Source organism: Lutjanus erythropterus, chromosome 11 (assembly GCF_056507025.1).
Source record: "Lutjanus erythropterus isolate fLutEry1 chromosome 11, fLutEry1.hap2, whole genome shotgun sequence".
NCBI lineage: Eukaryota > Metazoa > Chordata > Actinopteri > Lutjaniformes > Lutjanidae > Lutjanus > Lutjanus erythropterus.
Genome location: NC_139327.1, coordinates 32,848,785 through 32,862,272, shown reverse-complemented (window position 1 = coordinate 32,862,272; position 13,488 = coordinate 32,848,785). Strand labels below are relative to the sequence as shown.

The 13,488-nt window shown below is 39.4% G+C and overlaps 1 protein-coding gene across 5 annotated transcripts in view; it reads left to right on the top strand.

Moving 5' to 3' along the window:
• The window catches only part of cadm1a (cell adhesion molecule 1a), a 570,965-nt gene that overhangs the window by 487,913 nt on the left and 69,564 nt on the right, over window positions 1-13,488 (top strand). For all 5 annotated transcript variants that reach the window (XM_084730382.1, XM_084730385.1, XM_084730384.1 and 2 more), the window contains one exon: window positions 447-619. In XM_084730382.1, the coding sequence (XP_084586508.1) occupies window positions 447-619 (173 nt within the window). The remainder of the gene's footprint in view (window positions 1-446; window positions 620-13,488) is intronic.

Genomic DNA, 13,488 nt, shown 5'->3' with positions numbered 1-13,488 from the left:
AACACTGACGTCCAAAGGTTATTAAGATTATTCATTTATTTTCCAGGGAGGATGCACTCACCTGAGGCTCGTTGGATCGAGCTCCTTGAACAGAGTGTGAAATGATCCATTGTCTCTGTTTTGAGTGAAGTCGTGTTTTCTCCTCCAGCATATCAATAAGCATTAATGCACCGATAGATCTCTTCCTATTCTCCAAGGCAGCCACGATGAAACAAAATAGCCAGCCAGCGCCAGAAGAAAAACGATACAACACATCCAAACTCATATTATCCAGCCAAAGAAATGATACGAAACAAAGAGACAAAGACGGGAGGATCCGGGGCTCTTAACAGTGCTGCAAACTTTTATTTTGTTACTACAAGGGTCGCTTCATCAATCTCTTCCTCTTCAGCGTGTTATTATTTCATCCTCGTGTTCTTACCGGTGCTCTCGTGTCTTCGTTTCAGGCCACAGCGGGTGAACTGGGTCAAGGTGGATGACGATGTGCCGTCCCACGCCGTCATCACCGGCGCCGACCTTTACATCGAAAACCTAAACAAGTCCTACAATGGAACCTACCGCTGTATGGCCTCCAACTCAGTGGGGGAGTCCTTCGACGACTACATCCTCTACGTCTATGGTAAGCAGCTCTAACACTGCACTTTACTATCTCTTTTCCTACTTGTATTTCTATATCTTTTTTTCTTTCTTTCTCTTTTTTTTCCTTCTTCAATACTTTTCTATATTGGGTCTTGTATTCAAAAACATTAAACAAAATTAGATTAAAACTTGTAATATTTAACTTACCTGCTTTTACGCACTTGACTCCGAATAAATCCCCTGAAGATGAGGATAAAGTTGTCGACGCCTCAGTTAAAGTTTTGCTGCGCATTGAAGGTTAAGTTACACGGTTTAGACGCTGGCTGCAGGTGTGCTAACTTTAGCTGCAGCTGCTGCAGGTTACTTAGCTTTCAGGCTATGAAAATGCTGCACGCTTTGGCTTTTAGGTATCCTGTATTTTGTCTTTGGTTAGATGTGTCAACCTCACTAGCTTTGCATTTCACACTACAGATTTTGCAGCAACTGTTTTCAAGATTTGAAAAGTTGCAACCGCTTCCGACTCTCTAGTGCCCTGACTCACTGTGAGCTGAACGAGCTGCAGGACTAACGTCGCTGTCTCTTTGTCTCAACCTGATGCCCTTAAAATGACGGAGTTTAATACCCGACCCTAATTACAAATTTATTCTCAATTCCTTTTTCATAGACTGAGCAAAATATCTGTCACGGTCAGTGTGTTTAGCACCATATGCTGGACTTTTTTTTTTGAGAGATTGTCCTATAAACATAAACACCAGAGTCATTCATATGTAGAGTGATGATTTGTGAGTTGTTGGCACTGATGCTCATTCTTAGCACCTGTAGCATACTAATAGGAGTTCATTATCATAATCCATGGAACGCAAACTGACTTTTAAATCGGGGCTGCGCTTTAATAAAAGTGCAGTATACCTTTAATCCCCCCCGTCTCCAACTGTGCACACCGAATAAAGCTTGTCACTTTTTGTTCACTTTCCGCCCTGCACCTGGACCCAGAAATAAGGGATCCTGAGGCTGCATGAAGACTGACACAATGAAAAACTGTAGGCAAACTATTTTGGCCTCTGATAAGCTTGCAAACTCATTATTCTCATTATTATCAAACTGAATTATATTATATTTCATCTTGTCAGCAGCGCCTGTAGCAACACACCCACACCAGAGCAGCTCCTTTAGATTTTTTTTAAACGAAGTGTTATTTTTGCTACCGAAGAGTACACAGAGGTCGCGTCCTCACTGTTGTTTCTCTCTCTTGCTATTGTTTGGTTATTTTGATAACCTGAAGAGGAGTTTATTACGTCTTGTACTTTCAAACACATTTTACATACTTTGAGGCCAAACAGAGGGATGGAGTGTTTTTCTGTTAAGAGTTATATCGCAGCAGTGTGGCGAGGGCCTTAAAAAAACATGACTGGTAGGAAGAAATTATAATTAATCAATTAAATGAAGTGATACAATTTACTTAAATTATTTAAATAATCAGAAAATATCAGGTTGTTTTTGTGTTGGATTGTCAAAACTTTCTCAAATAAGGTTGTGACCTTAGCAAGTCAATATTAATGAATGCACAGACAAGGATTTAGAAATGTATTTATGGATTTATCAGTGCACACAAAAGTAGTTATCGTTGTATATAGTTATATAGTAATTTATGTAGATTTGTTTTGGATTGTTTTGCATGATAATTATTCTTGTGTGCATTTAAATGGATCTGACTCCGTACAAAATCCATGAAATAACTGCTAGCAGCTCATAGAGGCCATGTGGAAAACTCACTGTGCAGCAAATGCATAGAAAGATCCACTGGCTACATTTCTACCCATACTACCATACTATTTAGTATGCAAAACAAAAAAAGACTTAGTATGTCCCAGTACACAGTATGTCAAATGCAGTGTAACAAAAATACCAGGATGTCCTACTGCATTCAGTCACATTTTCCAATATACAAGCCAACATGCTTTTCTAGTAATTCTGACCCACAATCCTTTGTGATGAGTGTATCAGCAGGAGAGTCAAAGTTAAAGGCACCATCTTATGAGGAAGTTCATTGAGATCTACATGTATGATGTTCGTGCAGGGGATTGCTGATTGCTGATTACAGAGATTGGTCAAATTTGCAGACAAGATGCGGTGATTATTCAAAATTACAGAATTTGCAAGGATTGGTTAAATTTGCGTTAATTGTTGTGATTGCAACATCGCAACTTTCTGTAGGGACTGATTAAGTCATGAAAAGCACATTTGATGTGGTTTTTTAGACAAGTGCTCTAATATGGATGGATCTGGCAAGAGAAAAAGAAGCCACTGCAAAATTTTTATTTGCATTGAAAATATTTTGAGAAGTTTAAAGAGAACTTGAACTCTTTTTTGCTGCATCCGTTTTTTAGTTTAAAATGCAATATTGTCAATATTATTCAGATTTGATTAATTTTTTTTAATCCAGTGGATTACATTAATATTTACAAAAATTAACATGTAATTTTTATTCAGTAACTGACTACATTACAGCTGCGCCACAGCAGCTGGCGCTGATTGCAGCCATCCTACACAGGGCTTGTGATTCCACCAGCAGCACCTCAGCACGTTCCCTAAAGCGGCTCTCTGCTCTGGTCTGCTCCAAATACATTCACAGTCTATTTTGGATGGATGCTGCCTCAATCAGCACAGAGGAGATCGAACAGGCAGGAAGTCAGACACAAAAGAAGCAGATGGAACCCAGTCAATTTTCAAAATAACAGACAACTATTTAACTACGTAGCCTGCTTATCCGTGGCACAAAAAATAAAGGAAAGAGGATCAAATCAACAAAATCTGTGCAAGTAAACATAATCGGCTCCACTGCTGAAACGCTGCTGGTGGGACCTGCAGCCGTGTGGAGGACAGATCAAAGCTGCGGCACAGACGCGCTGCGCTCGGTGGAATCAACGGGTTAGACCCTTGATTTGGATAAGAAAAAAAAATCACAGAAAGGTGTACCGCCAACTATACTGTCAGTCAGCATAACCACTTTTTCTTTTTATGTTTTATTTTTTTTTGCATGAAGCACCACAGCCAAACATAGGGATCAATAGATTAGTGTGTTGTGTATGTTCTGTTGACTGCTTCCACCTACTGCTGGCAGATCTCTTTATTCCTTTGGCCTCCTGTTGACGTACAGCCCTCCTCTCTAAACTCTGTTATTCTCTCATCCTCATAAGCATTACTTTAACATGCTTTTATACTGCTGATACCAATAACATTTTCTCCCTGAGCAGGGCATTACACTCTAATGCGCTCATTTTCGCTGGCCAAAATTACTTCGCTATCACTTTTGGTAGACCCTGAGCCCGCAGAGAAATTATTTGGCTGCTATTGTCAGAGCGAATTAGCGGAGTGAAAAGGCTTCTTTTTATGTGGGGACGGGAAAGGGACTCTCAGCGGCTGACGGACACCAGCTGAATGGATGTTATTTACAGCAGGGAGAGCTGCTGTGCTAATGATGAGTGCAATAAAACAACAGAGGTACCGCTGAAGATCAGGAAACAGCTTAGTGCCACCTGCTATATTACAGCTGTTAGTCTATGGTAGCAGTGCAGCGTCAGTCTCTCTGTGTGTATATTCTAGTTCTGTTTTTTGTAAGAATCAGTTTGATATATATTTCTTTGGATTGAAATCATTTTCCAGTGACTTCTTTAAGAATTTGTCTGCAGTTCAGCAAAAGATTTGAGTTTAGGGTTAAGATCAGGAAAGTAGGGGATGAACAATTTAATAAACTTTTAATGATGAATTGTTTTAATTTCATCAGTTTAGGATTTTTAAGATAGTTTGGGATTGCGAGTGGAAAACATATTTTACCCACCAAAAAAAAAAAAAGGCTCATCCAAACCGTCAACAGGTCTTTTCACGTCGAGGACAAAACAAAAATTTGGAATATTCGTTGACAATTTTTCACATTCAAAGTCTGACACAAATATCCACATTCCACTGGAAAATAAATCTACATATTCTTACAAAATCATCCTCCAAGCAGCAGCAGCAGCTTTTGTATCATAAAAGAAACATGCCCAATATAAAGAAGAGTAGAAGTACTTGGTGAATTTCATTGCTTGGTTCAGGAGCTGAAACTGTCAGGAAAAATAATACCCGCAATGTCACCCAGCAAAAATTCCGCTGTTAGTGTGAAAGCTTGCATTTGCTGGATACACGTTTGAAAAATATCACTAAAAACGCATCTGCTGTGAAAGAGCCTTAAGTATTTTCACTGCTGTACTTTCCCATCAGGCAGCCTTTTCCAGCGGGAAAAAATGGCATCATACAAACCAAATATCACTCCCTCCAATACAGATTCCATTAGCAAAAACTGTAATTTTGCCTCACAGTACACAGGAGTTTCTGGTCTCCTGCCTCGATTGGTTTCTTTCTTTGTGTTGTGATTTCTGTGAATCTGAAGTAACGCTTGAAAACACCAAAGTCACAAAATAACACAAACACACAAACCAATAGAGGCAGCGGCAGGCCAGCAACTCCTGTGAGGTAAAACTCTCTGTTTTTCCTTAAGGAGTCTGGTTGCTTTGAAGAGAAAATTACAGTGGTTTTCTATTAGAAAACACTGTCTGATGGCAAAGTAAAGTGGTGAAAGAGTTGTGGTGTTTTCAAGTCCACAGAAATAATGAATTTAAGTCCAGGTTTAAGGATGATTTTATTTGAAATGGATGAATTAAATGGATTTTATTTGAAAAAGACAGTTTATTTCACAAAATAATTTATTATTATTATTTTTTTTAATACAAACTGACTCAGAAGTTCATACTTGTTTTGCCCTGGAATAATCAGTCACTCAATTCTAGAAACACTGGCTATCATACTCTAAGTCAATGTAGTGATATGTGAGAATGCGTTACATTATATGTTGAGTTTCTTGTCTTATGCGTTCACTAATTTATCCAACTGTAGTCATAAATAGCCTGGGTTTTAACGGCTCATAACAGGCTTAAAATCAAACCCACTACTGTCACTTGATGTTGCCAAATCAGAATCTCATCAAAAGAGACTGGTGTCTAAAAACCATGTTGACAGGAAAGAGCCAAAGTGAAAGAAGAAGAAGAAGCTGAATCAGGCGTGTGAGCAGGGCATCAAGGCCACTGTGGCTGCAGGGCAGGTAATTTTATGAGAGGCATAATGTCAAACTGAGGGGGAAAGGTGGACATGGCCTTCATGGCCTCCATGAAATTCCTGATTTGTACTTCATAGACCTCCACATCCAAAAACTATCCCTTTAAAATCAGAAGCAGTTTTTAAAGTTTGGAGTAGTTATTAAGGGAATGATTAGAAGTTTGTAGGCAAAGGTGTCTGTATGTGTTTGTGTGTGCATGCAAATGTAATCAGATCAACACCAGCACACATGAAAGTAATAAGAGGAACATTTTACTTTCAGCCATGTTGTTGCTGTGATCCATTAAGCACAACTTTGCATGAAGTATGAATGTTCTGGTACTGTGTTTGTTGCAGGTTTTTTGTACATTTTTCTCTCCCCGGGCCTAAACAACAAAACCCCATGGTGAGGGCTGCAAGTCGCCCCTCTCTCATCCGCCCACACAACCCCCCCCCCCAATGGTGAGAGAAAGGCAAAGATAAACACGGTAATGCAACACACGGGAAACTAAAAGCCTTGCACAAAAAAAAAAAGAACAGCCGCCATTAAGATCACAGAAGGCCTCCATCCTTTTAGAGCTAGTCTTTTGATGACTTTGATGTGTCCGTGGCCCCCACACTACTAATGTCTACTGTAATTCAACAGCAAATCATGCCGAACCTTCGCCTTACTAATGGGAAGACAGGATGTTGCGGCTGAGCTGTCAGAAACTAATTCTCACATTATGTTCCACCGCTGAATACACTTCTGCTCCCATACCATACACCACCCTGCATTTACCCCTGTAGTCGACTATTTACCTAAATACAGTGGAGGCTGCCAAGTATAAATGTAGGCACATACACTTCTAAGAAAGAAATCATACAAACAGCAGGGGTGTGAACATGTACATCACATCAACTGATGTGCTTTCACAACTAATGTCTTTGATTTTGTTAGTTACATACTGCATGTTAAAGGCCGAATTCACAGCAGCACCAAAAATACATATTTTCTCTCCCGCCTGCAGTGCTTTTTATCCATCTAGCTTGTTTTTCTTTACAGAGATCATGATATGGTTGCTCAAGATGATCCACAGACCGTGTGAGCATGTAGGAACTCCTCTACTTTTATACAACAGAAAGAAAATGGTTCCTATGTGACACTAACTGCTCACAACAAGTTCTGTGGATCATCCTGAGTAACCGGAACGTCATTTTTGGAAAGCGATATTGCTGTTGAGTTTTTCAAATGTTTTGTTTTGTTTTGTTTTGTTTTGTTTTATTTTATTTGGCACTTTTGAGCACTACAAGTCTACAAGCGGCCAATTAGTTCTATTATTTTTGAGACATCTCCAAAACATGACATCTCCAAAACTCAGCAACTCACGCTGAAACAAACAAGATAAATCGCACTGCAGGTCTGAGGAAAAATATGAAATTTTGATTTTGGGGTAAACTGCCTTTTTCCTGTGAAGGACCCAAAATTAATCTACACGAAGGGCCGCAGGCCAAGACTAAATGTTGATGTTACACAAGATTTCATTCCATTATAATGTATTATGTTTTATAGGAATAAAATTTCAAAATAATGAAAACATTCATTTGCAGAGGTGATTGTCAAAAAAATATCCATGTTCTTCATTTTGCAAGCAAAATTTTAAAGGAAAGACTCATATCTGACAGAAAGTGCATAAGGAGAATAAAAGCATAAGGTTGTCAAAGGCCATAGCGGGCCACAAATTGGGTGACTTTCCTTTAAATATGTGTACCTCAATATACACATAAGAAATAGGACAGCGTTTCACGGTCTGCTGTCAGTCTTCAGAATTTGATTTAGCCTACATGGATCCACATGGATATGCACAAGAATTTCAGTACAGTTTTCGCACCAACCCAAACAAACCAAGAAACCTAAACAAGGCTGGTGTGAACCCGCCATCATCTAAAGTTTCACAAAAGATAAAGACTCAATAAAAAGTCAACCAGCATGCATCCAGGCTATTTCAGACAGATGCGTCCAGTTCAAATAAGGTGGACTGTAACACAGATACAGATGCAGCCGCTTGGAATTTCCTCTTCCTTCATGATAGGGCCCGGGATAATCCATGGCAGGTCCCTGCTGTGACCTCACAGGGTGCCTCGCTGGATCCCCGATGATATATCAAATACGGGGCCGACATGTAACACCCTTAAGCGCTATGTGTGGAAACCAGTTGCAATGGTTTATCTATCCACCAGGAGGAGCAGTGATAATGGACAGTATTTGATGTACACAAGGCAGTGTACGTCCCACACAGAGCATATTTAAGGAGTATTTGGTCATCTTATCATAAGGACATAAATATATGCTTTAGCTGTTTTGTTTTTCAACATAACTGCATGAAAATTAAAGTAACGCAGCTGGGAAATGATTGATATGCTGTAAGAAAAACCTGTGTGTGCGGCTGATTTTATCTGCAGTGGTATCGGGACAAGTTGACACAATAAGGAAGTAAGTAGGTCCTTCCAATAGTCGGACAAAATGTACCATATTTTGGATTTAATGCACCACAATACCCCAAAAGCTGTCATGAAATAAGAGAAGTTTTTTCCACACTTCTTATGTCACGATTTCCCTTTTTTGAAATTAATTAAAAGTTAAAAACAGCCAGAATATCAACACAAGCTCCCAAACTGTACATTAGAGCTCAGTAACTGGATGATGAAGTCCTCTTGGCGCCTCCACCCCCAACACTCCCCCTGCTCGACAGCCAGAACTAATGCAGCCGAGGCCAGCATCTCCTCTAATACGTCTGATTCCAGAGTATTGTGACCCTAAGTGATGGAGAGCACTGTGAGACTGGCTGACACTAACAATGTTAACAGCGAGAAGAATGCAGTCTGCACCGCTCTAACTCTCACTGCCGCTCTTACTTCACAGGGTAAGAAAACACAACCATCAGGGTTTTCCTCTCGCGGTCGAGTGAGACCCGGCGCCGAGGGGTTTTATGTTGTTTACAGGCCGCCACTTCCCCAATAACCAAGTTCTCTTCCTCCCCGCTCCTCCACCGGCGCTGGCCTTTATTGCACACGAGCTCCGTGTTTAGTGACCCTGTTGCTCTCAGTCGTCTTCCTACTTACTTTACACTCCTTCTCCATTAAAGCACATGGGAGTTTCACTGCGAGTCACTGTTAGCTTTTAAGTAGCACCCAACGTGTCTTCCAGAGGTGCAAAGTGTACCGAAACATCCTATTCAAGCTACAAGCGCTCTTAGTTTGCTGAAATTGCACTTGAGAGGAAGTGAAATTGCTGGGTAAAATGTTATGAGAAGGAAGTGTAATTCCATCACTTCCAAAACAAATTTTCAGCGAGGTTATGTTTTGAATCCTGTCTGTCTTATATGAAGACATTTTAAAATGCACACGCGCTGCTAAATGTCATCTCAGGATTGTCCAAATTAAGTATTTGGAAAACCAAGCAAAATCCCTTGAGGGGTCAGAGGACGTGGGGCTTCTGGCAGCTTGGCTGAAGTTTACAAACTGACCAAAAAGACAGATGTTTTTGCAAACATCTGGTGCATGCAGGATGTGCTGTGTTCAATCAGAGAGAACTCTTTGGCTCTGAATTTTTTATTTTTGTCTTAAGGTTTCCCGCTCCAGGTGTTTTTGCATGGATTTGTTTTGTAAGTTTTAATAACTGCCAGATAGCAACAAAGTTAAATACAAAACTACAGGTCAATTTTAAATGTTTATTGGGTTTATTCAGGAAATGTTTGAGGTATTTCTCAGCTGTATATTATTTTTGACTTCTTATTGCATGGCTTTGCAAAATACTTGATTCTGATTTGTCATTTACATCATTCTAAGGTCTGTTACTTCTGTATCAGAATCAGAAATACTTTATTGATCCCCAGAGAGATCAATATAATATAAGAATATGCAAACAACAAAAATATACAACAGTGATACACACAATAGTGTAAAACAACAGTAATGCTGAAGACAGAGGACAAGTGTGTTGGGATACACTTATTATAATAGGAGTATAGGTTGATTTAAATGCACAGTATAAATAAATAAATGCAATAGTGATGCCAGTGTATTATTAAACAGAGTATTAAACGGTTCAAATTATTGAACATATAATCCCAGTTCTCATCATAGACTCTAGATTACCAATAAAATATTTTTTAAATCCAAAAAAGTCATTTTAAAATTGATATCTTGTGTCAAAGTTTTGATTTCTTTTGGTAAATTTCACACAAATAATTGCAAATCAGGTTCACGTCTCACTATAAACACATTCTGAAATACATGAGGTTACTAAAACTTACAGATTCAAGTTTGTCTAAAGAAGAAAAATAAATTATCTCACCAAAAGGTTTTAGTTCAGCTTTTTTTTCTTTTGCAAAACTTCAGAGTTTGAGTTTGTTTCAAACCTAAAAATCTAGTGAAGGCAGTTGCCTTGAAATTAAGTAGAATTGAGTAGAATATGTTAAAATATAAAATATCACCGATGTAAACAGAGTCCTCCTCCTCTCGTCCTAAAGGAATCTTGCATGTTGCGTCCTGTCAGCTCAGAACAACAGCCTGATCCAGGATGTTGTGGTGGAGCAGGTCTCCGTAACATGTGGGTACACCAGCCTTTGATTTCGTGTTGTTTGTCCAGGCTGAGTCCCATTTGATCCGTTTCATTTTCCTGACAGCACATTAGCCGGGAGCAGTCCAAGCTGGGTTAGCATGGGTCTTATCCTGGCTCTCGTCCTGTCTTTCCGGGGTGATCACACAAGCTGTGGCGGCGCTCGGTCCAGCTGTTCTGGCTGGCTGTGTGCAATGTTGATCATCTCAAGGTCCGCTGCTCTTTAATCCAAACCCCACACTTCCTTATTCACATGCATTTTGTGTGTTTCTGTCATAGGTGATCCGAGGTTCAGAGTAAAGCTGGAAAAAATAACAGATTAAAACAAAAATGTAGACATCCAGTTTTTCTGCGCAAAATCACTCCAGTATGTCCCAAATAAATACCAAAATACCAAAATACATCAACCATGATTTATATATACCACAGAGATTTAAAAACAACCCATTTTAGAGAAAAACTTGTATCCATTACCTGACAGATTAGGCGCCAAAGCCGAATAGTCGAGTCGAATTTAACAGTAAATTTTACTCACTCACAGCTTCAATCAGGCCTCATAGGGCAACATTTTCCCGACAGAAAACAATGTGTAGACTCACAAACATATGAATCATTCAATCATCACTTATGACCCACTAGAAGTGTGTGGTGGTGTCTGTACTGTATCTGCCATCTGCCTGCATTTCCTTATTTTCCCACTTATTTTGCTGCTTTGAGGCTTTACTAAACCGATGCGTCAGACTAAACTATCTTTTTGGTGCGTGCAGAACAACTCTGATGAATCCTTCTGCTTCTGTCTTTAACAGTTCTGAAATGTGCATGAAGCCAAACTTGTGCTTATTTTGAATTAAATCAGTAGATCAAAATTTATTTAAGCCACGAAGAACTATTGGAATTGCAGTATTTGAAGGAGGTGCTCTTTTCTGATTTGTCACATAATGTATTTTACTGTGTTGGGTCTTTTGTAACTTCTCTTTGGAAAGATAAAGTCAAGGAAGGAGTTCAAAGCCACACAATAGGCCAGTATTTTTCACAATACTGGCATCCACAAATGTCACTTCGAGTGAATGTCAAGTTTATATGTAAAGCCTTTAATCACAGCAAGAGTGTCAGGGCTTCAATGGTTTGGATTATACAGGGAACAAGGACACCACCTGAAGAGGCCAAGGAAAAGACTGGCACAAAAAGAAAAACACTAAAAAATAGAAGAAACCTTGGGGAGGATAATATACAGGTAACCCTTGCAGGGCTGAGAGGTCTGGAATTGATAGTATGACAAAACAGTAAATCAATATTACAGTTAGACAGAGGAGCAGGTCAGAAATAAGTATGAAGCAGGGGAACATAAAAGCAAAAAAGGCGAGAAGATATTCTGACGAGGTCATGACATTACACAAGGCAGTGTGATGTTAGAAAAGGTGAAAGATATAAATTTCCGCCAGTTTAGAATGTCCAACTTTTCGTGCCTCCCAGTGGTAAGATCACACACACACAAAAAAAAGCTGCATGACAGACTGTGATGTGCAGAGCAGCTCCGCCTCCTGAGCTCCCAGCAAGTCCTCAGTCTGAATGTTGACACCTGTCAGTCAGGAATAAAAGTTGAAAAGTGTAGCTCAGACATCTATAAAGTTCAAAACGTCATGTTTGTCTTCGGTCATGTTTGGCTTATTAATCCCTTCATACATTTCTCCTTAGATATTTCATTGATCAGGATAAACTAATGTAAACCTACTGTAGTAGTTTTTTGGGGGTTTTTTGCCTTAAGCTAAGCAGCAGATCAGCATACACAGAGTCATGCTGATGAGGACGTCAGATAGAAAAATACCCTCATATATATATTTTGAAAAACATCTCATATCTCTGAGAGATTTTCCTTTAAAAAAAATAAAAACTGACATCTGTCTGACAAACTGTGATGGACACTTTCTGCACTAACAGTGTATGTGTTCATGAAAAAAAAGACAGAGTGTTTGAAAGGACGAGTAATTGGTCCGTTTGACATCATGGCAATAAATTTGAAATGTTGTGAATGTAGTTGAAATGTCAAGAATAAGTAATCTTGTGATTATTTTTTCCTCCGACCTTTTTATACACATAACTAGTGCTTAGTCTGTTAGCTTGATGCTAACACATAATGGGAATCACCATTGACGCTCTAACAAAAATTAGCATCACAATCACGATAATGTTTTGACAAACAGATCCACTTTATTTCACATGCATAACATAAAACTACACCCAACGGCTGCTGCTTTCACTTTGGTAACTCAGTCTTTTACTCTGGCTTCAACACGCTACACTGTGCAGCTCAGCAGTCTGAGAGGGTCAAAACTCAAACTTCTGTTCAGTTTGGTCTAACATGTCATTTTAATTTATTATTTCTGGCACTTGCTTGATGAGCAGGGACAGATAACTGTGGGAGTTTACTTCAAATTGTACGTATTTACTTTGATATGCAGTATAGCAATGATGCTGCTGAAAAAAACTCTGCCAAGTGTTCTTGCAAATATCAGTCATGATATATAGTTTCTTGAAGAGTATGAATCAACTTTTTCTAGTGTTAAAAAATACATCAACGTCATATTGAATCGCAATGCAAATCAGCACCCAAGTGTTGTGAGAGTATCAGTATCATCAGGAGATAAGTGTATCATCCCAGCCCTTCTGTGCTGTGCTACATTAATGTGTGAGCACAGCTTAACCATTAGTTAGCAGTCAACTTAATGATAATTAAGTAATTGTCATAAGAATGTTGTTTTATGGGTTTAATCATGTCATTTATTATAAGTTAGAAGTTTTTCCCATGTTCCATCAATTGCACTTTCCCAGGGGTGCTTTTTTTCAGGTTTCATTTTGTTTGGTGAGATTACTATCACCGTGCAAATGCAGAGTGTTCCTCTCATCCGGTGCTCACGTGGAGTTCTTTAACTCGTCGCCTTTAGCGGGAATGATTCCTGTCAGGCTGTGTCTCACAGCTTCCTGCGGTCCTGCTCCATTCGTTCAGACCAGAAACACTGATTCATAAGCCTCATCAGTAAACAAGGCCCGGTGACTCAGCGGGAGGAAAAACACATTCTGCCTGTCACATTTGAAAGTCAATGAGCTCCAGTGTTCTTTGATACATTGCACCAGCTCGCCACAAAAAAGGGAAACGTAGTGTACATTCAGACATCCGCGCT